The sequence below is a fragment of the Takifugu flavidus genome, chromosome 18 (assembly GCF_003711565.1).
Source record: "Takifugu flavidus isolate HTHZ2018 chromosome 18, ASM371156v2, whole genome shotgun sequence".
NCBI classification, from domain to species: domain Eukaryota; kingdom Metazoa; phylum Chordata; class Actinopteri; order Tetraodontiformes; family Tetraodontidae; genus Takifugu; species Takifugu flavidus.
Genome location: NC_079537.1, coordinates 12,534,325 through 12,559,552, shown reverse-complemented (window position 1 = coordinate 12,559,552; position 25,228 = coordinate 12,534,325). Strand labels below are relative to the sequence as shown.

At 50.3% G+C, this 25,228-nt stretch overlaps 4 protein-coding genes across 4 annotated transcripts; 1 reads left to right on the top strand and 3 right to left on the bottom strand.

Moving 5' to 3' along the window:
* Positions 1-3: 3 nt before the first annotated feature.
* On the bottom strand, positions 4-2,914 carry mmd (monocyte to macrophage differentiation-associated). The gene is made up of 7 exons (XM_057014203.1): positions 2,551-2,914; positions 1,944-2,025; positions 1,709-1,869; positions 1,459-1,533; positions 1,262-1,363; positions 1,114-1,183; positions 4-980 (listed from the first exon to the last, which is right to left on the bottom strand). Exons 1-7 carry the CDS (start codon positions 2,571-2,573, stop codon positions 777-779), a joined length of 717 nt encoding a protein of 238 aa, XP_056870183.1. The 5' UTR covers positions 2,574-2,914; the 3' UTR covers positions 4-776.
* Positions 2,915-4,832: 1,918 nt separating this feature from the next.
* Positions 4,833-7,981, bottom strand: LOC130514547 (small integral membrane protein 36-like). The gene has a single exon (XM_057014204.1). It carries the CDS (start codon positions 6,110-6,112, stop codon positions 5,810-5,812), a length of 303 nt encoding a protein of 100 aa, XP_056870184.1. The 5' UTR covers positions 6,113-7,981; the 3' UTR covers positions 4,833-5,809.
* A 4,128-nt stretch (positions 7,982-12,109) lies between these two features.
* Positions 12,110-13,164, bottom strand: tmem100a (transmembrane protein 100a). Its single transcript, XM_057015315.1, is given in 2 exon segments — positions 12,110-13,041; positions 13,044-13,164. Coding segments are annotated over 2 exon segments (402 nt in total). The 5' UTR covers positions 13,090-13,164; the 3' UTR covers positions 12,110-12,685.
* Positions 13,165-15,826: 2,662 nt separating this feature from the next.
* On the top strand, positions 15,827-19,018 carry pctp (phosphatidylcholine transfer protein). The gene is made up of 6 exons (XM_057015313.1): positions 15,827-15,992; positions 16,535-16,652; positions 17,117-17,196; positions 17,264-17,435; positions 17,598-17,665; positions 18,557-19,018. The coding sequence occupies exons 1-6, from the start codon at positions 15,864-15,866 to the stop codon at positions 18,614-18,616; spliced, it is 627 nt and encodes a 208-aa protein (XP_056871293.1). The 5' UTR covers positions 15,827-15,863; the 3' UTR covers positions 18,617-19,018.
* The last annotated feature ends 6,210 nt before the right edge of the window (positions 19,019-25,228 follow it).

The window sequence follows — 25,228 nt, the reverse complement described above, 5'->3', positions numbered from 1 at the left end:
GTCGGCGGGAAACGTCCAAACACTTTATTGGTCAGTGGTAAAAACGTGACGGCGTCGAATCACAAGTCGCTCAGGTTGATTCAGCACCAGAAACAGCCGACAGACAGGAAGCAGGGTCACATGACCAGCGGCACCACAGCACAGACAGGAAGCAGGGTCACGAAGGCCAGGGTCACATGACCAGCGACAGACACAGGTTACAAAAGCAGTGGTTCAAGTTCAGGAGCCACAGACACGCGAGAGCCAAGTAGAAAATTAAAAAAGCACGGTGACGACGCTGATGATCGTCACATCTGGAAACAGCTGGAAATCTTCAACATTCTTCTAGATTCAAAAGAAACTAAAACACGATTCAATTGTCTCTTCAAAACAACCCAAATGGGAACAGAAAGGTCAAAGCTGGGACTTTAACTACTGAATCGTCGCCTCTTTTGGCCCTAATGGGCTCCCGTACTCTACAGATCACTGCAAATAAATTAACTCATCACACTGTGCGCGCGCACGCGCACGGAAATGCTCCGGGAGCAGCAGCAGGGGGCGCCAGAGCACCACAGGAGGAGAAACCTGCTGGAGAAATGTGAGGCTTGGTGCGGTCACGTGACCGGTCCCAGGCCCGATGACGTCACAGAGCCCGGTTCGTTCATCTTTGGTTCGTTTTTGCGGAAAACAAACTTAACAAAAATATGTTTTGATCTCATGCTCTGATCTTTAGCTCCGCCTTCCGCTCCTGCACGCCCAAACCAAAGCGGTGGATCGTCGGCGGGGGGGGGGCGTGGTCACGACCGGCGGGGGGCGTCGCCCTTGGCCGGTGTGTACAGGTACTTCCAGATGGCGTAATAATGCACGGCGGCAGCCAGCGCCACGAAGACGTGCCAGATGGCGTGGGCGAAGGGGATGATGCCATCGCTCTTGAAGAAGAGGACGCCGAGGCAGTAAATGAGACCGCCGCACGCCAGCTCCTGGAGACCCTCGGTGTTGTTCTGCAAGAGGGCGGAAGAACCATCAAAAGGGCTCAACACTACGGCTGCGGTTCCCGGCGCAGCCCCCAGAGGGTCCGATAGGTCCGACAGAACCGATCACTCATCAATGTAACGAGGAGATCAATACTGGTACCATGGATGCCACCACTGAAGCAGGAAAGAAGCCCATGGTCAGGTAGAAGGCCAGCTCCACCACTTTATACCTGCCGCACAAGAGCCACAGTCAGCGCCACACACGAGCGACAGGCGGATCAGAACCGGGCCGCTTCAGCCAAACTCACCTCTCGTGATAGTTGAAGACGTAAAAGGTTCCAGCAGCAGCCATGAACCAGACAAACCAGCGCATGTGAGCAGCCAGAGGGCCCAGTTCACGCAGGTTCAACCTGAACACAGAGCCAGGACACGGGTCAGAACCAGGACACGGCTCAGAACCAGGACACGGGTCAGAACCAGGACACGGCTCAGAACCAGCCCTTACCAAGGCGTGTAAGAGGCAGCAATGAAGAAGTAGATGACGACTCTGTCACACACGTGGAAACAATGTTCCATAGACCTGAGCACACACACACACACACACACACACACACACACACACACACACACACACACGCACACGGGAAGATGATGGTCAGAAGTTCAGAATCAGAGCATTAAACAGAACTTTCCGTCGACTCCAACAGCTAAACAGGAAGTAGCGCGCCAAAATAAAAGCATGTGATTTTCCAGACCTCATGTGACTCTTCTTCCAGGTGATGGTGTGGAAGACGGTGGAGACCAGGAAGAGGGCGCACAGGCCCATCCCGTACACCCAGGCCGTCAGCCGCTCCCAGCTGGTGTCCGACAGCCGGTACAGCAGCGCCATGCCGATGAAGGCCGGAGCGATGAGGAGCTGAGGGAGACCACCGAGAGGAAAGTTTAGAACGACCTTGAGCCGACCTCCGCGCCGGCCAAGAGGAGGCTCACCGCGTGAGTGTAGCAGTTGGCGGCGTGCTCGTAGCAGGTGGGCTGGTAGCGACAGTTAGCCAACGCCCGTCTGTTCATGAACCTGAAACGTACAGATTGTATAGATCAGCGATTCCTTCAGAACAAACACAAACGTGCAACAATCCCACAATGCAACAGTCAAACCGCACAAACACGGAGGCAAAATCAACATTGTTGCTTTTTCACTTCATTTTCCCTAAAAATGTGTCAAATTTCCGAGCTTTAGGAGCCGTAAGCTTTGTATGAATAACCTAAAAAGGTCATTTTATCTGCAGGTGAAAAACAATATTTGTGTCCCAGATTAGCAGCAAAAGTCGCGTTAATGATTGACAAAAGCAGAGCAGGTGAGCGATAATAAGGTTAATAACACCCATATTAACGTGTAATTACACATTTGCGATGCTAAAACACGCGGACAGGAAGCAGTTTTAAAGTGTTCCGTCACTCTTATGTTCACAATAACGAAATTAAACATTTAATTGAGGGCACAAAGACAGATTTGAGCAGTTTTCGGCACCGAACCAGGAGGAATCCCCGGAGAAGGCCCCATCTCAACAGGTTTCACGCCACCCTGACCTTCACCCACCTCTGGAGACCCACGCTCGCCATCTCTGCCGACCAAGACGGGAGAAAAGATCCGAAAAAGCAGCTTTAGGAGAAAAGAATCCAACCAAAAAGGGTCCAGCAGGAGAGAGGAGGCCTAGCATTAGCGGCTAACAGGCTAACTTCTACAGCTACGAGGCACCGGCGGCTCCTACATTACAGGCACCATTTCAGCCGTTTCCTTCGAACCATTCTGGGTCACAAGGCCGGCTCGGTGCCTCGTCTGTCCGCCGGAAGCATCCATGAGTACCGGTGACCCCCCGGAGACAAACCCGAAGACCCCCCAACAAGCTCGGAACTCCGCCCGGCAAAGTCGTGCCGAGCACCCGCTGAAGAGCGCTGATTTCTGAGTGACAAGCAGGCGAACCAATCAGAAACGAGGAAGCCGGAAATGTGACCAATCACATTTGAGAGGCGGTACCTCAGATAGATAGATAGATAGATAGATAGATAGATAGATAGATAGATAGATAGATAGATAGATAGATAGATAGATAGATAGATCTGCTTATGTGGGGGGGGGGGGGCAGGTTTACGTTAGACTGATGAATAATCAGATTACTAATCTATCTGGGTATAATCTGCAGATTAGCCTGGTGGTTTTAAAACAGGAAGTAAATATTTCTGCTAACGAACGCCGTCGCTGCTGAAGTGATGTCATCAGTACGTGAGCTCGGGGGTCAGAGGTCAGCTCCGTCCCGTGAGGATCAGACGGATCCTGACCGGATCCTGATCCCAACCCCTCTGTAAACCTTCACTCCTCAGAAGAAAAAGAAGATGCCACGAGGCCGGCTGGCCCTGCCCGCCCGGAGCAAAGGTGGCGATTGTTTAACCAGAAGCGCTCCAGGACGCCACGGGCGGAAGCTCCCTCTGAAAGAAAGAGGCTTTAGAGTAATCTTAACATGTGACCCGCGTTAAACAGCTCTGTAATTGGTTTACTGCTTCCCTCGATGCTCCGACGCTCATTAACAAAACCCAAAAAGCTGTTTCATCCATCCGAGGGAGGAGAAACGCCTCCAGTTACACCAGAAAACTGGAAGAACGATAAAAGTCCAGTCAGATTAAAGCAATCAGATTATCTCAAGCTCGTAACTGTGGACCGAAGGTTGAGGTACAACCACCAAAAGTTCTGGTTTTAGCCTAAATCCACTAATGCTGTCGGACAGGTGGAACTTTAAAGCCTCCATCTCGTCTCCGCAGCACTTTTCCGTCTCCTGCGTGTCGTTAGCGGCGGTCGGTGTTTACGTGTTTACGCCCACGTGGAGCAGCGCCGGGGTCAGAGTTCAAACCCGCTGCTTGAACAGACCTGAACCTGAACCTGGACCTGAACGGTTGGGAGCAAAGGTCGGAATACTCCCACTGAGTGATGTTACCACGGTTACGTTGGTGAAGGTTCTCAGGTATCCAGGAGAACGCCCCACAGGTTCCTGTTCTGCTCCTTTAGAGGAACTTCCTCCATTTCTTCAGAACCTCTCGTATGCCAGGATCTTCAGGGAACCAGAGGGAAGTCCAGTTGACCTGTTGGAGGCTGAGGAGTTCTCAGAGTCCACGTTATGGTGCAGCCTTTCTCAGAAGGATTAGACAGACCGGCCTCCAGGTCTGCTGGTTCTATTTCTGCTGGCAGAGCTGGAACCACCGTCGGTTCAGTTCTGCAGCTTCTTCCAGGTCTGAGCTGTTATTTATACTGTCGTTTCCTGGGAAACAGCCTGATCCCAGAGGCTGAACATCTATAACAGGGATGGCTAAACCCGGTCCTCGAGGGCCGCAACCCAGCCAGGTTTCCTGGCCGACGCAGCGGCGGGTAAAAGCGTTTCCTGCCTGGTAGCTAAGAAAGCTGGCTGGATCGTGGCCCTGGGGGACCAGGATCCAAACCCGGTCCCGAGGGCCTCAGACATACGAACAAACAGCCCGATTCCTCGTCAGAGTCACTGAAGAACCAAACAATTGCTCATTTAGAGGAACCTTCACAATCCAGCTCATCTCGTTGAGGCTGTCTGATGCTAACATGCTAATGGGGCTAACCTCATGCAGCAGAGGTCAGAGGTCATGATAGAGCATATACGTGTCACCTGAAATATGTGCCTGACACAGTCATCCAGATCGGATCTGGGCTTCAGACCGTGTGACCGTTCAGCTAATCAGGCTGACTGGTCACAGATTACAGAAGTTCTGCACGCAAGAGCCCAGAAAGCTCTCGCAAGAGCCCAGAACAGCCGGTCAGGCTCTCAGACCTGAGCCGAACCGAACCGAACTCACCGGGCCACCGGTTCAGGTCCGGAACGGGCCAGATCTTTACCCAGAACTCAGGTCTTAACCGTTTGGACGAGGTGCCAGGTGACACCAGATTACAGACACCAAATATAACCAGAACCTCGCTGGTCTCACAGGGTCTAGAACCTGCTCCGCTAAAGGGAACCACCACCAACCACCAGCGGAGCAGAGTTGACCTTCTTCTGGATCATCATCCATCAGCTGATTGATTGATGGACTGATGGATCCGGTCTGGTTCCCAGAGGAGATCTTTGGAGAGCTGCTGAAGGATCAAGAGCTGCTCGTCTTCCTGCTATAAAACCAGCAGCTGTTCCTCAAACAGAACCAGAACCTCAGCAGTGATTCTGATGAGATTTGATTTGGGAATGACCTGAAACATCAAAGGGTTCCTGGAGGAACGCCTGCCTGAGTTCTAGATAGTTCTAGAGCTTCACCTCTGGTGAAGGTCTGGAAGAACCACAATAAAACTGAAATGAGGCAACTTTGTTGAGGCATAACCTCTGTAGAGGTCACCAGGAATCAGGAACCTTTGTTTCTGAGGTTAGGGTTAGGGTTAGGGCACCCTCATGGACCCACAGAACCGCGGTGAACCCGGCCGTCCAGCAGACCTCGCTCCCCTCGAGCCGAACAGCCAGTCAGACACAGGCAGCTCTGATTCCGATGGCAGTTAAAGCAGATATCTGAGTTGGAGGACAAAGTCCACCTTTGGGCCGCCGGTTCTGTTCCTGAGTTCCCTTGAGAGACACGACCCACAGAGCCGAGACCCTCCCCACCCAGGGAGACCTTCAGGCTTTGGTCCCAGATCCTCCAGATCAAGAGGGATTTCACTTACGCAGAACTTACCGTGCGAATCTGCCCCGGTGCAGGTCCAAGCCCGGCATGGTCCCGGCAGAAAGAAACAAGACCACAAGCACGAAAAAGCGAAAGTAAATCAAGTCCAGTTCGTAGAGAGGAGAGTCCAGAGTCCAGCTTCACACCATCGTGCTCTTCTTCTCACTGAAGTCCGACAGTTTGGGCTCATGGTAGGTGGTGATCATGTTGGCCGCGTCCCACCGTCCCACCGGCGCCGGAGAGCTCTGCATCACCACCAGCCTGATGGGAGACTGGGTCGGCTGCGGGTCCGGGGCGTACTCCTTAGTGGGATCTTTGCCCCGGCAGTCGTACATGATACAGGATATCAGGAAGACCAGGAGCAAGATAACGTAGCTGGCGATGAGGATGCAAAGGTTCAGGGTGACGGGATCGATCTCCTGGTAGTTCTCCAGAAAGCCCATGATCCCTCCTCATGCCGGGCTCCTCCGAGGCCGGGCAGAGACTGAGCCGGGTCCCGGACAAGCCGCTCTATCCTCTTCAATCTGCCCCCCCCCTCGCTCGGCCAACTCTCGCCTCTCGCTTTCAGACGAGTGCCGAGCTCATGTGGTAAAAATACTTTAATCCAGGTCGCTCCTCCCGTCTCTGATCGATGGCGGCCTAAGCTGCCGCAGCGCCGCGGATTCCGTTATATCATCTGCAAGTGAACATTAATTACTTGTGTTTACGATGTGTGTGTGCGTGTGGGTGTGTGTGTGGTGTAATCTTAATCTTGATTGTGAGTGGGGATTGACAGAGGAAGCCATCTGGTCACTAAGTAAATGCTAAACCTGCTAGCAAGGTTAGCTGTGCAAAACATAGCGACCAAATGAAAAATCTCCGTTTTCATCAACATGTTAACGCCAATAATCTAGATTAGAGAAACTCCTGCCTGTGTGTGTGTGTGTGCGTGTGTGTGTGTGTGTGTGTGAGGCTGCCAGGGAATCAGGGATTAGCGCTGAAACAAACCGCTGCTCTGCTTTATAATCTCACGATAACATCAAGAACATTATTCTGACTCCAGAATTTAAATGACGTGATTTGGAGACACTGATGAAAGTCTGATGAACACGTGGGATTAAAGGTTTGAAGTCGCACCGCTTTGATGCGTCTTTTGGAAACTCCTGTTAGCCAGGAGGGGGCAGCAGGGAGCCGAGGAAGCTCCGGACGCGGATCAGAGGAAGAAACTGACTCAGTTCATTTTTTTGAGCATATTTGGCATCAAATGTAGCTTCATCAGACACAGCCGTCAGCTCCCGTTAGCTCCCGTTAGCTCCCGTTAGCTCCCGTTAGCTTCTCGCTCTGCGAGTTTTAAATAGTTTTTATGTGTTTTTGGTTGTGTTCAGATTCTTCCGGCACATTCCCGTGTTTGTTAGCTCGGTGTGAAGACATTTCCCATCATCTCGCCGTCACTCAAAGTTTTGGAGCGCTAAAAATGGCGGAGGAAGAGTTTTGTGTCCCGGGGGAAGTTCCTGTTGTGGCCCACTCAGGGAACCGGCGGCTCCGTGCCAGGGAGTCCGGCGGCCCCGGCAGATGCTCCGACGGGCTGTTGATCCAGTGAGACACTGAGGCTCCTGGACCCAGCAGATATCTGACCTTTGACCCCACCCAGCAACGATTCCCAAAACAAACAAGAGGCCGGAAACAGGCGGGTGTGAAAGTGGTTGTGGAGGACTGGAAGTCGTCTCGCCTGTTTTATGAATGTAGGCGGAGCTTAGCTAGGCTAGGCTGTAGAGGACGATACACGTATTTTTACCCCTCTGGTTGTAAAATGTATTACGATATTGGAGTTATTCTGATGCTAACAGGTATTAGCATGGTCTAAAGTGGAGTTTTAGCTCCAGCTGGAGTTGGCCTGGAGGTCAAAGGTGTCGGGGGGGCAGGTGATGTGGAGAAAGTGATCCTTCCTCCCGGTTGTGTCTTCACAGATGTTTCCATGAGCTCATTTTGTTACGCAAGCGTTGGACAGCTGAAGCAACCTCCCGCTGGGCTCCGCTGGTGTCGACCTCTCAGCAACTTACACAACTCTGCTCCAACACCACCCGACTCTTCACACACCTGAGAGGCTCCAGGTTACCACGGAAACGGTGAAGGTCGTCGTGAGGAGCCGATAAAGGCCCGACGAGGAGCTCTTCCTTCCTGATCCTCGACTGTTTGTGTCTCTTCTTCTGGGTGTGGGAACGTTCTCCTCCCAGAGTTCACGGTTTCCTCTGCAGCTGCTGACGCAACCGGCAGCAGCTGGAGGAAGATGTTCCTGCTGATGTTCCTGATTAAGGTAACGATCAGCTCGATAGACCCCAGCCAACTTAAAGGTTCTGTGCTGACTCCTCTGCTAACAGGCTAACAGGCTAACGGTTTCTGTCCCATTAGGATGTTCCCCTGATGAACGACCTCAGCGTGTTGTCATGCTCCACGTTGACGCCCAGCAGGGAGCCATAAAACTGGCGCCTCGCCTTTGTCTCGCGTACGTCATCGCAGGAATGTCCACGCCTGAAAAACCCTAAATCTCATTAGGAGGCGCTTCCTCACCCCTGAGGTTAGCAGTGACGCGCGGCGTAGCAGCGGGTGGGTGAATAGCCTGATGACCACGATCAGAGCCCGCCCACAACAGAGCGGACACTCAGGATATATGTACTTATGGTTAGCATTAGCGACCCACCGCTGCTCTGATTGGTTGTTGAGGCAGCGTGCAGGAAGAGGCCGGATGTGGAACCAGCTGCTCGCCGTCCGTTATCAGCAGCAGGAGTAGCTACAAATACAAACGCTGGCTTTTATTTCACAGGAAAATCGGATTGTTGTGTCTCTTCCGGGAGGAAAATGGACGCTAACCTCCAAAACAGACAGGAATCCGACTTTTTTATGGTTGCCTGTTTGGGAGAGAGAAGCTCAGCTGTTCACATGAAACTGAAGCTTTGAAGAAGCCCCGCCCCCACACCTCAGCCCCGCCCCTTTCCGCCCTTAGCCGCTCAGCTCTTTGATGTTTCCTGACCGCCCGCGGAGGTTTAACATCAACACGATCCATCAACCTCTGAGACGTTCACATATTTAGGATGCATGATTTCGCTGTTGGGACTTTTGTGCTGTTACCACGGCAACAGTGCTTCAGCGTTAGGCCCACTTTTCAAAGGAAACGGCGACGTTGAGCCTCCTGAGGAGGTTCCTCGACGTTTCTGTTTGTGCAGCCAGAGCAGCATCAGCAGATTAGAAACAGCCGCTCCACAGTTCTGGCATCCGCCCGCGGTTCCTCCTGCTGGCTCCAATCACCACCGGGGGGGACAAACTCCAGGCGCTCTTTTGCAACACACGTGCGTCATCGCGCCGCGATACCGTTCGCAGACCTCCGCCGGGGAGGAAGAAAAGTCAACATGTGATCTCGCACATGTGGAGCCAATCAGGGAGGGCGTTGGCGCTGTTTCTGCAGCTCCGAGCATGAAGCAGAGGCGCTAGGGCGCTAAACACAAGGCTAGCATGACCAGCTTCTGCTGAACAATGCTCGCTAAAGTGCTAAATGGCTAACAAAGTTAGCAGCTTCATGCTACAGTCTTTGTAAATCTGTGGGGTTTTTGGAGGGAACGTTGGCGACCGATGTCATCAGGTTCTGACGTTGTTGCTCGAAGGACGAGAATCAGAGATCGTGTTTAGCTCGTCGGCACATCTGGTCACAGCTGGACAAACGCTGACATGAATAGGAGGCGCTAGCTGGGATGTTTTGCTGGTTTGCAGCTTCAGATGGCCTCCACCACTTCTGCTGACTCCTCGTTTTTACGAGGCTTTAATGAAGGAGCGGCTCAAGTAAAGCTAACGGGAGAGTTACAGCGAGACGCAGCGTTTCATGTGCTGCCAGCGGCTCCGCGAGTGTCTGAAGCCTCATCCGGAACACTTCCTGTTCCCACAGAATCCCGTTACGGCTGGACGATGACGTCACCGCCATCGGAACGTTCCCCTGTAAAGAAAGGCTGGAAAAGTGGTGGAGAAGGTCGGAATTAAAATGGAATTAAAGTAACAATTCACGTAGAAGATTCAAACACTGATGGCTGTCACCTGCGTCTTGTTCCCTCCCTCACCTGTGTCTCTAGTGTTTGGCTCCTCCCTCTCACAGTTGTCTCTAGTGTTTGGCTCCTCCCTCTCACGGTTGTCTCAGTTTGGCTCCTCCCTCTCACAGTTGTCTTATTTTGGCTCCTCCCTCTCACGGTTGTCTCGAGCGTTTGGCTCCTCCCTCTCACGGTTGTCTCAGTTTGGCTCCTCCCTCTCACAGTTGTCTTAGTTTGGCTCCTCCCTCTCACAGTTGTCTTATTTTGGCTCCTCCCTCTCACGGTTGTCTCTAGAGTTTGGCTCCTCCCTCTCACAGTTGTCTTATTTTGGCTCCTCCCTCTCACGGTTGTCTCTAGCGTTTGGCTCCTCCCTCTCACAGTTGTCTCAGCTTGGCTCCTCCCTCTCACGGTTATCTTAGTTTGGCTCCTCCCTCTCACGGTGTCTCAGTTTGGCTCCTCCCTCTCACGGTTGTCTCAGTTTGGCTCCTCCCTCTCACAGTTGTATCAGTTTGGCTCCTCCCTCTCACAGTTGTCTCAGCTTGGCTCCTCCCTCTCACAGTTGTATCAGTTTGGCTCCTCCCTCTCACCTTAAATCTGACATAAAGCTCAGGAATTTGAACACAGACATCAAAGAAAGTTCGAAGTTCTGTTATGGCTCAGCGCTCCTCTGATGTCACCATGTGGGAGGGGTTTAAGGATTATATTGCTGCCATCCACCAGGGGGCAGCCATGTGGTTCCTGGAGATTACTGATCAGCTGACCTGATCAGATCAAAGACCTGGTCAACACCAGGTTCAGACTTCCGTCTGATCCTCTAACAGCTGATTTGTGCTGAAGTCTGGAATTCCTGAGTGTGCGTGTTGGGTGTCGGAGGTAAAATGATCCCACAGCATGGGCCGGTCTGGAAAACATCCGGATGGAGCCGGAGATTCCAGGACCAGCCACAGGGAACCACTGCCGGCCTCGTAATCTTCGGGAACGCTTGTCTTCCTCCTGTTTCTTGGTAAACAAAGTCCGACGACCATGTGAGGGGTAGAAAATGACGCAGGCAGCCGCCACCGGAGACGTCAACAGCCTGTAAAGTGGCCGCAGACGGAGACGGGAACAGCTGCCGGACTCCATGTGGCCTCAGCAGTTTTTCCAGCCTCCAGTGATTCCATCTAACGTCCCATCAATCCCAGTAAAGGCCACCAACAACATATAGCTGCTGAGTGTGTGTGAGTGTGTGTGCGTGCGTGTGAGTGTGTGTGTGTGTGTGTGTGTGTGTGTGTGTGTGTGTGTGTGTGTGTGAGTGTGTGTGTGTGTGTGTGTGTGTGTGAGTGCGTGTGTGTGTGAGTGTGCGTGCGTGTGTGTGTGTGTGTTGTGTGTGTGTGTGTGTGTGAGTGTGTGTGTGTGTGTGAGTGTGTGTGTGTGTGTGTGTGTGTGTGAGTGTGTGTGTGTGTGTGGTGTGTGTGTGTGTGTACGTGCGTGCGTGCGTGTGTGTGTGTGTGTGTGTGTGGTGTGTGTGTGTGTGTGTGTGTGTGTGTGTACGTGCGTGCGTGCGTGCGTGAGTGTGTGTGTGTGTGTGTGTGTGTGTGTGGATCTCCCCCAGTGTGTCTGAGGTTCTCCTCTGACGCAGGGAACCCGTTTGATTGTCGTGTCTGGTGTCGCAGCAACGCAGATGCAGCCTATAAATACGCGTCCACGTCGAGGTTATTTTAAACGCCGCAGGGGTCAAACAGGAGAGGTCAACTTCCTGTGAACACCACCGCTCCAGATCCTGATCCTAACCCACCTGTGGAGGCCAGAAGACCTGAGACCATGAGGGTCTAGAACCGGGGACGCGAGTCAGAACCAGTTGAAGGAACTGTTCTGGAACTGGGCCCAGAAATTCACCGTTTTCTTTTTCAGACGTGAACTGATTCAGATTTTAGGATAAATCACCGTTAAAGATCTTAATCTAATTTAATCTAATTTGATGGTCAGATCAAAGAAGATCATCACTTCAATCACTTCACCCTTTAATCAGGTGTTAAAAAGTACAACTGCTTAAAGGCTGAAGGGATTTTTGGTTTTCAGGCTAAACAGCTAACTGAAGCGCTAACAGAACTAAACACAAACGTTTAATTTTCGCATTAAAAACTTTATTTGATTGTTGAGACATTTAAGAAACCTTAAATTTGATTCTTCGTCAGTGTTTTTAGTCTATTTTCAACATCACAGAGCAACAAAGGAAGAGCAACATTAGCTTTCAATCATCTGTTTTTAAACGTAGACATCGAAATATTCACAAAAATATTTTAGTTGCAGGTGTTTTACTACATTGTTGCTAACATCAAAAGCTAAGATGACCTTAAACTAATAAGCTACTAACATCGTTAGCCTAAAGGTAGCTAAACAATAGTCGCCATCTTTGCTACATTTGTATTAACGAGTTTATTACACTTCGTCACGTCACGGTAACAGTTCAGAAATGCAAAATACAAGATGAATAAACACAGTTGCTACATTTGGTATCGAAGGAGAGGAGGCTAACGCCACCTGTTCCAGATGCTAATAGATGCTTATACATGTGGATTATTGAGGAGCAAAGTTCTTAACGAGGAAATGAGCTAATCTAATCTGAGCAGAACTCAAAGTACCGACGATTCGTATCCGAAGATTCTTAGCCGCCATCCTGAAGACGTTCGGCAGAGACGTGTGAAAGGGGAACCAGGATCACCAGGTCCCAGTTCAGAGTGGGAAATAAAGTTTCTCTCTTTGGTAAAACCATTCGGAATACTTGACAAATTAACAACAGTTTAGCTCGTAAACGAATCCAGCTGACGCCCTCTTCAACTGCTCCATGCTAGTTAGCGCTAGCTCCCACCAGCTAGCCGCCGTTGCCTCATCTTCAGCTTCCTGCTCGCCAGATGCTCCTTTGACAAATGAGTCCTCAGAAGGTGTTTGAAGTTGGGGGTGCTGGTTCTGTCTGGACCGCCGGCCGGGTCAGGTGAAAAGGTTCCAGTGGTTGATCACCAGGGCGGTCTGGCTCTCCCGCCGCCGCTCCTTCTTCCTCTCCAGCCTCATCTTCCAGCAGACCACGCTGGAGGCCAGCAGCAGCAGGCCGGCCGACAGCAGCACCAGCCCGAAGTTGGAGATGGTGGAGCCGTGCGAGTTGAAGGTGTAGGCCACGGCGGTGACCACGACCCCGGCGATCAGGACCACCACGCCGAAGGGAATGGTGCAGCGGTAGCAGGACAGCTCAGTGCCGCCGGTCGCCGCCATCAGCTGGACCTCGTTGACCAGGGGGACGCTGACCTTCGCGGCCGCCTCGGCGTGCTGCTCGCTGATGCCGGGTTTCAGGGGGGGGCGGGCGACCTCATGGCGTCCTGGTTGACCTCCTGTGGCATGGCAGAGATGAGGGAGCCGCTCACTGTTGGCCAACCCAGGAGGTTCCTCGCTGTCCTCCTCGCTAACGGCGCCCGGCCTGCCAACAGGAAGAAAAGCTGCGTCAGACATGAGACGAACACAGAACAGATGCTTCTGCTCAAGAGCTCCTGGGAGCGTTTCCATGGAAACCATCGCCGTTTCCTGTTTTTAATCAGAATTCTGTGGGGAACCTCGATTAGACTCAGACTTTTGATCAGTTTCTCAGAGTTCCAACAACCAGCCAGCTCCCCCCCCCCCCACCCCCCCACCCCCGGCGGAGGGTGTCAGAGTGACGCAGGAGCCCCCCCCAGCACGAGCTGAGACATTCCCTGGAGAGCAGGATATGACATTACAGCCCGGCTGAAAGGCGAGCTCCCAAATCAGCCGTAGTTTGTCCCGCAAACGGCGGCGGTCGGCAACAACCAGTAAAACCAGCAAAATACACCAGAAAAACCAGCAAAATACACCAGTAAAACCAGCAAAATATACCAGAAAAAACAGAAAAATACACCAGAAAAACCAGCAAAATACACCAGAAAAACCAGCAAAATACACCAGTAAAACCAGCAAAATACACCAGAAAAACCAGCAAAATACACCAGAAAAATACACCAGAAAAAACAGCAAAATACACCAGTAAAACCAGCAAAATACACCAGTAAAACCAGCAAAATACACCAGAAAAACCAGCAAAATACACCAGAAAAATACACCAGAAAAAACAGCAAAATACACCAGTAAAACCAGCAAAATACACCAATAAACCCAGCAAAATACACCAGTAAAACCAACAAAATACACCAGTAAAACCAGCAAAATACACCAGAAAAACCAGCAAAATACACCAGAAAGACCAGCAAAATACACCAGAAAAAACAGCAAAATACACCAGAAAAAACAGCAAAATATACCCAGAAAACCAGCAAAATACACCAGAAAAAACAGAAAAAACACCAGAAAAAACAGCAAAATACACCAGAAACAGCAAAATACACCAGAAAAAACAGCAAAATACACCAGAAAAAACAGCAAAATACACCAGAAAAAACAGCAAAATACACCAGAAAAAACAGCAAAATACACCAGAAAAAACAGCAAAATACACCAGAAAAAACAGCAAAATACACCAGAAAAACCAGAAAAATAGACCAGAAAAACCAGCAAAATACACCAGAAAAAACAGAAAAATACACCAGAAAGACCAGCAAAATACACCAGAAAAACCAGCAAAATACACCAGAAAAAACAAAAAATACACCAGAAAGACCAGCAAAATACACCCAAAAAACAGTAAAATACACCAGAAAAAACAGCAAAATACACAAGAAAAAACAGTAAAATACACCAGAAAAAACAGCAAAATACACCAGCAAAATACACCAGAAAAACCAGAAAAATACACCAGAAAAAACAGCAAAATACACCAGAAAAACCAGCAAAATACACCAGATCAAAGGTTAAAGGTCACATCTGTCGGTAACTAAATTGTGAGGTTGATTCTTGTTCTGATTTTAAAGCTAAAATCAAAAACATCAGATAAAACGAAACTTTTGATTTATGAAAGGAGACTTTTATAAAATCAAAAGAATAAAGAACTGATATTGAAATGTGAAGATTTTGGGGGTAAAATTTTAAAACTGTTTAAAGATTTATGAAACAAAGCAAATTAGTTTAGTGTGATTTGTGATCTTTTTAATCTTTTTAATCTTTCATTCTTAATTAAAACATCTGTTTTATTTCGACACAATTCATTAAATTTCTTACTTCATTTATGAAATAAATCTCATGATTCTGAGAAAAAACTTTGAAGGCAGAATCGACATTTTATTTATTTTAAAGCAGAAATCTCACATTTAAATCTTTTCGCCACAAAATTACATCCATAGAAAAGATAATCCGATTCAGCTAATTCCATTAAACTGGAATGAACTCTCAGCTCGTGTTTCTGAGCAGAAAACGCAACATTTGCGCAACAAAGAAGGTTTTTTCTTTACCTCAGATCTTTGTTCCATGACGCAAAAACCGACGCGTCCCAATTTTCAGGGTTAATTTCCGAACTGATCCGATTAAAAGATGAAATCTCGTTTTGCTGCACGTGTTTGCCGCGGTCTCATTCACGGAGAGTCCGCAGATGCGGGTTCATTCACGCAACTATTTCAACTCCCGGTGAGGCTCGTGAAGTTGGACAGAACACAGGAAACACGGGGATGTCGCAGGCCTTTCAAAATAAAGCAAGCGTAGCCCCGGGGTGACATTTATTCTGAAGTGAAAACCACATTTCCGGTGTGAAATTCAAGTTTTATATAAATTCTAATTTCTCAGACAGAAGTCAGATGATGGGAAAAAAATCAGAAATTTACGATATTTGTTCTTGAACAAAACCCAACAATAAAAGACGTCATGAAAAAAAGGCAATCAAGTTATTTTCACCCCAGAACTTTGATATTTAAGAACCTTTCTAGAATTAACATTATTTGTTGCTGGAAATAACATCCCGAAAATATAGTTACTGTTAAAAGGTTAAAAATAAAAGTCCATTTAAGGTAAATTAATGCCTTCATTATCTTCTCCCTACACATCAAAAAGAGAAGAAAGTGTAACAAGACATCAGTTATTAATCGGAATATTTGGGGTTTTGTGGGATTTATGCGACGTTTCTCTGCTGCCGCCGTTCACGCAGAACGAAGGTGCTTTTATCGTGAAAGGGTCGACCGGAAGTGCAGTGTGTACACATCCGGTCGCCGCTAACGCCGTCATGTCGCTCCGCTTCAGGGAGGAAGAGTTCCAGGCGGCCTGGAAGGAGCTGGATGAGCCGCAGCTGGAGGGAGGATGGGAGCTGTTCACCGAGACCCTGGGGGTGGCCATCTACCGCCGGTACCGGCAGGTACCCGCCCGGAACCGGACTGCCCGCTCCACACCGCGGCCAAACCGCTTTGGTTTCCCAAGCAACGGCACTAAAAGTCCAGCTTTCTTCTAAATGTTCATGAGTTTAGATGATTTTAGCCGGGTTCGTTTGGTCGGAACCCCGCTGACCCAGCGGTCGGCACCGCCAGGAACCCGGAAACTAGAGGACATGAAGCGCTGGAGCGAACCGAACACTGGACCGAACCACTGGAACCAGTGTTGGCGTCCGGACCGACATTCAAATGGACCATTTTAATCAGAATGATTCGGTCTTTATGTCGGAAACAGAAACATCAAAGCAGCTCTCAAAAACATTTCAGATCAATTAAAACAACTTTCACAGATTGGTGCTGAATTTTCATATTTATATTTAACTGTTTTCAGTCTGTAACGATAAGAAAGTCTTCAAACGTTGTGTCTCGGTACACTTTAGTGTGATTCGTGTTTGCAGTTGTAGAGATTTCTTGGCTAATGTCGCCGTGTTAGCAGTGGGCGTGGCCTAACCGCTGGTTCTGTTTACAGGAAACTGGACTTTATGAGTACAAAGTTTACGGAGTTCTCAACAGCTGCGGCCCGGAGCTGTGCGCCGACGTCTATATGGACCTGACCTATCGGAAGTCTTGGGATAAATATGTTCAAGGTAGAAACCACGTGGGCGAGGTCGACTTCCTGTCACCTGTCCGGCTGGACTTCCTGCCGACTCCGAAATAACCACTTTCCATTTTTCTCCTCAGATCTTCTCATCTGGGAATAACGTTGATTAATGTGTAGTTTTTACCAGGTAACACCTTGATGTCACCTGCAGACCTAGGCTAGCCGTCTCTGTTGCTACGCTAGCCGTCTCTGTTGCTAGTTCACGTAGCTTCCCTATGAAATGTGTCGTGATTGTGACGTTTGGCGTGTAGCCCGTCTGGGGGCGGAGCCAGAAGCAGCAACAGGAAACGCGCTGACGAGTTTGAATGTTTGAATTTGTTGATTGTTGTCGTATCAGGTGAAAGAATAGCAACACTTTTGCTCATTAAAACCCAAACCAAACCCTCCTAAATCGTCTTCTCGAGGGTGTTTGTGTGACCTCACAGTTTTTATCGGCTGTTTGTGTTTCAGCGCTCTATGAGCAGGACTTCGGCGGACACACGGCGGTCTACTGGGAGGTCAAGTACCCCTTTCCCCTGTCCAACAGAGACGTATCCTTCCGCCAGAGAGTCCATGTTCAGGACAGGTGAGTTCCGGACCTTTAACCCATCCGCTCAGTACGTGTACGTGAGGGAGCGCAGAGACCTGGACGTGGGCGGGAGGAAGATCTGGGTCATCCTGGCCCGTAGCTCCCCGGAGACACCGTGTCCGGAGAAGAGCGGAGTCCTGCGGGTCACCGACTACCACCAGAGTGTGGCGCTGGAGAGCGACGGAGCCCACGGGACCAAAGGTGACGTAAGAGCGGGCTTTGTTCTCTTGCCTCAACATCAAAGACAGAAATGGCTCGTTAGAGGTGCGGCGTTTTTAACCGTGTAGAATTGTGTCCTAACGAGAGCTTACGTTGGTTCTGGTTCTGCGAGGTGGACCTGATGACCCACCGGTTCTCTTTCAGTCTTCCTGAACTACTTCGATAATCCTGGCGGGATGATTCCCACCTGGCTGGTGAACTGGGCGGCTAAAGTGAGTCCTGACATCACACCATGGCCAGCTAGCTGCCGCGTTAGCCGCTGGTCCCAGGCTAACAGAGAACGTTAGCTCCATTAGGAGAGGAGGGGAGGGGGGGAGGGGAGGAGAGGAGATGAGGAGGGTAGGGGGGAGAGGAGGGGAGGTGGGGAGGGGGGGAGGGGAGGAGGGGAGGGGGGGAGGGGAGGAGGGGGGGAGGGGAGGAGGGAGATGAGGAGGGGAGGAGGAGGGGGAGGAGAGGAGATGAGGAGGGTAGGGGGGAGAGGAGGAGGGTAGGAGAGGAGATGAGGAGGGTAGGAGAGGAGATGAGGAGGGTAGGAGAGGAGATGAGGGGGGAGAGGAGGAGGGGGAGGAGAGGAGATGAGGGTAGGAGAGGAGATGAGGAGGGGGAGATGAGGAGGGTAGGAGAGGAGATGAGGAGGGGGGAGAGGAGGAGGGTAGGAGAGGAGATGAGGGTAGGAGAGGAGATGAGGAGGGAAGGTGGGGAGGTCAGGGGGGAGAGGAGGAGGGAGAGGAGGTGAGGAGGGTAGGAGAGGAGATGAGGGTAGGAGAGGAGAGGAGAGGAGGAGGGTAGGAGAGGAGAGGAGAGGAGGAGAGGAGCGTTAACGAAAGACACATGTGGGGGTGGAGGTCAGAACTGCCTGAGACCCTGGGGGGGGGTAGAGGGGGGGGCTGTTTCCATCTGTCAGAAGCTTCAACATATTAATGTGGATTATATAAATTTGTTGTTTGAGTAAAAAGTTTTCTGTTCCTGTAGCTTTGGTGATGATGTCATCGGACTGATGTCATCAGCTGATGACATCATCACCGAGCCTCCCTGCACGTGTGGACGTGGCGTTCGCTGGCCCCTGGCCGCCGTGGGATAATCCTGTTTTGTGTGTTGCTCAGAGCGGAGTTCCTGGTTTCCTGAAAGACATGCAGAAGGCCTGCAGCAACTACAGCAACTAGCAACTGTGGCAACGCCGGCCCCCAGGAGAGATGACGGACGCCTGTTTGGCCTGATTGGACCAATCAGAAGGTTCCTAAAGGGCTGCCGGGCCCAGTGGGTCAGAACCAGCCTGGAGGAGAAAGTCTGACCTTAATGTGGAATTATTGTGATCAGAAAAATCACAAAATGCACAAATCAATCCGAATTATTGATCGATGTTATTGATCGATGTGCTGATGTTATTGATGTTATTGATCGATGTGCTGATGTTATTGATGTTATTGATCGATGTGCTGATTGGATTTGTTTACAGAAGAAACGTCAACCACCGTTTTATGATTAATAAATCAGATAATCTGTTTAATCAGGTCGGGGTGAGATTATTACTGTGGAAGGAAAATCAATAAACTTTCAAAGACTCATTCATTCATTCATTTTTGTTCAAATATAATAAAGTTTGAGTTTTTTTTCCTTCAGCATTTAAAAAAACCTTAAAGTTTCATGTTGTGAAATCAAGGAACCACCAGCAGGTCCTTCAGGTCAGGCAGGTGTAGGGCAGCCCCTCAGCCCCCGAGGACCCCTCAGAGGTCCTGAAGCTGCTGGCAGACTGATAAACCTGATGTCCTTTAGCATTTAGCATGCTGGCTAACAGGAGCCACGTCCTGAGGAGCTCGTTGGTTTATCAGGTGAGTGACAGAAATGGGACCTTTCTTCTGGCGGCCATCTTGGATTTCAGACCTGTTTTAGGAATTCTGACGCTGATGCCGGGATCCAGAAGGATCTGCTGGAACGTGGACTTTAATCGCAACACTTTTTGTTTTTACTAGAAAAAATGTGCTGAACTTTACGAAACGCATCAGAACTTTAATCAAAGTTTCAGGTGTGGCTCCGCCCACCTTCTAAACCCAGAAAGGTTCGGCCTTTATTTTATCTTTATAAACCCTGTGATCATATTTGCTAACGAGGGATCTTTGGTCTGATTACTGATCCTTTAATCTGATCAGATCACAGATTGGGTCAGTCCAGGACAGCGACCTTTGACCTCGGTGACCCCGCCCCCCAGCGCTCCCGCCACTTCGCGCTGCCGGTGACGTCACGTGTTGAGCCAGCTGTTTCCTGGAGGAAGAAGATGCTGCTGGTTTCCTGTGAGCTCACGTGCAGGTCGGTCTCTCTTTACCTTTACGGAATCTTTTCACCAATCAGAGAAGATCTGATCTCATTCTGGGACAGAAGTTTGGTTTGAACCCGCGTCCGGTTTCGCCTTTTCTTTTTCTTTTTCTTCTTCTCTCAGCTCTCGGATCTTTGGTGTTTGCCGCCCTCTGCTGGCGAAGGCCAGGTACTTCCGCCTGCCTCGGGATTCTCCTCTTTCTTTAATAAACCTCGTTTCAAAGAAGCTACAAAAATCACACAAGCACCTATAAATATTTAACTTTTTCTGAATTTTGAGACATTTCTGCATAATCTTTTCATGATGAAAATACTAGTTTTAATAGGAAAATGACGGAGATTAATGGAAACTTTGGTAGAGCTCCTGCGCCATCTAGTGGAGTGGAAATCATCCCAGTCCATCTCATTACTTAACATTTAGCACAGCTAACATTTACCATTGTTTTAGATATTTATGACAGGCATTAGCTAGTAAATGCATGTTAGCTGTATCTTGCTTTAGCTAACACTGCACCTAGCAGCAACTAAACCGTAAACACTGACTGTAAAAACTTGTCTTTAGCAGCGTCGTTCATGTCATTTTTCAATTTGGTTGACATAAACTGGGGAATTGTGATGTTTTTAATTGTTAGCATTGACAGAAGTCAGTTGCTCAGAACAGCCTTTGGTGCTAGCGTGTAATCCCTGGAATGTTCTGGGTCAACGATGGCCGCTCGAAGACAAATATGTTTCTTGGCTTGGCAGCGAGGCTCCTCTGATTCGTCAAACAGGGAGCTAATTAGCTTAAGAAAGCGATATAGTTTCTACCCGCTAATGTGGGCTCAGATTTCCCAGGTGCCTCTCTGTCTGCCAGAGGTAACAAAATAACGGCTCTGCCAGGAAACCGATTTTTCAGCGTGTTTTTCTGTGATTTTTAATAGATCACTATTAGAGATAGATTAGCGATCTCGGGGGATTGGTTGACCCTGGAAACTCCTGAAATGTGTTCATTAGCTCCTCTGTGCTAATCAGGTACATGTTGATGGAGGCCTCTAGATTCCAGTGGCGTTTATGGAGACGGAAAACTGGAGGCAGCAGTCCCAGAATTTTATTCTCCTCACACAAATAGCGCTGCTGTTTCCTGAAAGGGAAAGACTTAGCTTAGCCGATAAAGCTAACGGTTTTTCCATTTAATTTGGAGGAAGCATCTTTAATTTGTTTAAGAGGCTGTTTTATAAAAGTCACCCTAATTGCTTTGTTGATGCTAGCTTGCAGTGCTCCGAGTTAGCTTGTCTACGATGTAACCATGGATACGAAGGCTCTGTCACGTGATGTGCTTTCATCTGAATCCTTTGATTCAGCGCTCGGATTCCTCGGCGTAAAGAACGCTAACACCAGCCAGCCTCTTATCATCATTTGCTCCTTTTTCAACTTTAATTGCTGAGTTTGGCTCAGAAAAGTCAAAGCAATTAAAGGATCAAAGGTGGGAGGAGAACCGCTGGACCCACATCAGTCGGCCCGGTGACCTCCAGCGGCGGCGACCTTCAAGCCGCTGCGTCTGTGGTTCTGTCTGTTTTGCTGTCCTGGTTCTCAGACCTTCTGCGTGATGAGTCGGGCGCCGCCGTCAGGGGTTGGACCGGAGCTGCCGCCTGTTGACAGTACACAGCTGTACGTGCACGCCGCCGCCGGCTGCCTGTCGCTGCAGGCGCGAGGCCGTTGTGTAACGCTGGCGAGCGGCTGGGTAACGTGGGTTGTGGGTGTTTGGGGTGATTAAAGCTAATTGTGGCTGGGAGGGGCACCCCTGGCTGGCACCTCCTCCCACCTCCTCCTGGTACAGACTGGAGGCTCCTCTCCTTTTCTTCTCTTCTTCTGTGGTTTCTGGCCGCCGGCCCAGATTCCTGCAGGTCTCTGGAGAGTCTGAGGAGACCTGACGGTTAGCATGTTAGCTGCTAATGTAGAGTAGCGGCAGTAGATTGTCGTCGTTTCCCATGAAAAAAAGGAATCAGAAAAGTCTCGCTTTGTTTTGTTAGCAAACGACGTGATAATTCAGAAGCTAAACGAGCTCATTTGTCTTCCGATCATCGAAACATTTCCAAGTTTACAGACAGGAAATCATTTTCTTTTGTTATTCTAATTATTGGCCGTTTGGGGCCTGAATTAGTTTAATGAGCGGCCATTTTGATTCCAGATGAGGCCGATACGTTTGAAGTCCTCCGCTGGTTTACCTGCAGCCCTGCAGAGCCGGAGCTGTGGCCCCCGGGGCCCCCGGGGCCCCCTGGAGGGGGTTTGTTTAGTCTTTCTTCGGCTCTCTAAGCCCACAGAGACGCCGGCCGGAGCCAAACATCCCCGTCAGAGGAAAATCTCGTTAAATCCCTCAGATTAACGCAGATCTGGACCTCCAGAACGTCCCGGCCGACGTTGCTCCTCGGATCTTCTCAGTTCACGTCTGTCGACCTTTCGGCTCGTCGCAGCGACTAATTATCGCAGCAACGTTTTACGGAGACCGGAGAGACGGCGCGTCGCTCTCGCCGTCTCGGATATCCGAGCGTTTTCATACTTCACCGTCTGGGAAGTCGAGCTGGAGCCGTAAACGCTCCTTCAGGCGGAACGCAAAAAACAGACGGACCCGTTATGGAGACGCGCCGGTTGGACCTTTTCCATCCGTCCTCCACAGAACATCCAAGATTTAATCTGAACCTTCTCAGCAGACTGGTGGGACAGATGTTCCGGTGATGCAGAAGAAGGAGAACATCTGAAAAGTCCATTTGGACCCTGCTGTGGTGCGGCTGTGCCCTTCCAGGAGTCCGTGTGATGAAGACGACTATAAAACACACTGAACTGAAGTGACCTCCTGGAGGACAAAGAACCTCCGAGGAGGACTCACCGAAGAGCCGAGGTGATGTCTTCTGGACCGGCACCTCCATCAAAGGGCCTTAAAGACAGTTCTGATTGGACAGGCTGGATCTGGTGACCCCCCCCCCCCCCCCCCTCACAGATGGGTTTATTGATGATGGTTCCTCTGCTGGGATCAGCCCTCCTGCTGCTGCAGACCATTAGGATCCCTGCTCTGGACCCAGTGGACCCCGGCATACATCACCCTGCCCCCCCCCCCCCCAGCCCTCCTCCCCTCTGTTCGTGAAGAGGACGAAGCTGGAGCAGCTCTGGTTCCAGGACGGAGTCAGAGTTCATCCAGCGGGGGGCCGTGATGGAGGGATGAAGGAGGGCCGGGGTCAAGTGTCCTGCTGACCTCCGACGCTCCCTTTGATCTGCCGCTCGGTGGCGGCGGCCGTTCCAGAGACCAGCGCGTCTCCACGCTGGAGACCATCCATCACTCTGGAGGTCCCTCTCACACAACAGGGACCATCCTGGAACGCCAGGAACGCCGTTCAGAGGTTCTGAGAGCTCCTTGGGATCAACTCTCCTGCTGAAACGGGGAGAAACGGATCTGGAACCTTCGCTCGTCTCCCGTCGGCCTGGTGTTCCTCAGGGTTCCGCTCTTGGTCCCACTCTCGTCCCCAACGGGTCCATCACGTAATACCGCGAACGACCACCGGAGGAAACAGGACAAAAGCCGCGTGTTCTTTTCCCATCATGCTTCAGGTGTAAACGTTTCGTTAATCGGTTCCCAAAAAGTTCCAGATCAACTTTTCCCATCATAAAAATTCCGCTTTGTTAAAACCTCGATCTTTGTTAGCATCTTTTCAAAGTTGTTGTCGAGCTTTCCTTTGTTTCAGCCTCGGGTGGGGGGGCGCCCCCCCCCTGACCGGGGCCTAGGAAGCCTGCGCACGGCCCTGCGTGCACGTATAAATCAAACAGATAAGACGTCTCACGTTTACGTTGACAAAAGCAGAAGCAGAGTGGAAGCGTCAACAGGAGTTAGCCTGGGGGGGGCCGGCGTCTGCCACTGGAGCGCCACCTCTTAAAGAAAGTGGATTACGTTACACACAAACATGTCATTTGTGGGTCTCTGGGGGGGGGCGTCTCCTCGGGGAGCAATCAGACCGACTCCAGAGTTTTAAAGTCTCCTCTGTGCTGGAATTACTCTCCTGTTTACCCAACAGCCCGATTTCAACGATTAGAAATCAATTAACATTTTTCCGCCGTGCGTCATTTAACGGCCGCGAGCTCGTCGGAGCGCTAACATCCCAGAATTTATTGTCCTGGAAACAGGAAACGCTTTCTGGTAAACTCAAGTCATGCTAATGGTTCAAAGGTTTTGAGAATAAATCGCAGTTGTACGAGTGTTTGTTCGTGGGACCTTTAATGGACCGTTTTCACATTTTCTGTGATCGGAGCATCACGACGCCGCGAGCTAAACAGGAAGTGGTGTCCCCGGGCTAGCTTTTCACGACGCTACCCTGAGTCACCTGTTCTGGCTGCTGCTTTAGCTAACCTTGTTGTTCCACCCTCTTTTGTCACGCGTCGGATTCTTTTATGATCGGAGAGGAAACTTTAGCGACCTAGAAGAGCCGGACCGGATCAGCCGGACCTGGAGGTGGCCTGGATCAGGTCTGACGGTAAAGTCCCGCTAGCGTTGCCTTGGTTAGCAACACGTTTCTGTCGCGTGTTTCCTCGCTTCGTCAACGGTGCGAAATATTGCTGCCGCTGGCCGAAAGTGACGCGTTGACGACGTTTGTCCGTCCCAAACGTTCACGTTCTTCAAATCATCCCAAGGAAAAACACTAAATATTCCGTCTGCTCCGTCTTTACGGCTGTCGGGGGAAATAAAAACATTTGGCGCCATAAATCCTCTCGGGTGACTCGACGGATCGAGCAAACGTAAATCAGACGTAAATCTGGTCCCGGCAACCCAAATCCTCCCAACGTCTCACCGTCGGATTCTGGAGCTGATCCTGATGGGACGGAGCGCCACTGTCCCCCCCCCCGGAGTCTCGCCCTCTCACCGTCCCTGAGGTGAAGCGTCTGGGTGGTTGTGGGCGGGGCCTCCCGGCTGGCGCCTGTAATTTTACCTTCCCATTCATCAGCCACAGATATTAATAAAAACGGCACATCTGGATCCACTTTTGTCTGCCGTTAACTCTTCCAGCGCCGCCGCCGCCGCCGCTTCAGATTCCCACTTTTTTTGCTCTTGCTGCCATCTCATATTTTCCATCCTTCCTGTCCAGTTTTTTTCAAAAAGAAGGTGCAGATGATCAAAGACATCAAAGCTGAAAGACCTCGATGGATTCTGGGTCTCGCTCAGTCCTGCAGGAAGTTACCAGAAGTCGATGTTCCCTGAAAATTCCGATAACTTCTGGTGTGATATTCCGACCCCGTCAACAGATGCAGAGATGGTAAATCGCCATGGCGATACATCCTGGTGCGGTTTTCTGGAAAAACAAGTCTGCTCACACACGGAATCCCCTCCAACCCGAAACGCACGGATCATCGTGCGAACCTCCACACGGAACTCCAGGTTATTCCAAGTTTAGCTACGTTACCACGAGAACGTTGTGTCCCTGTTGTTCCGATACGGAACATTCCAG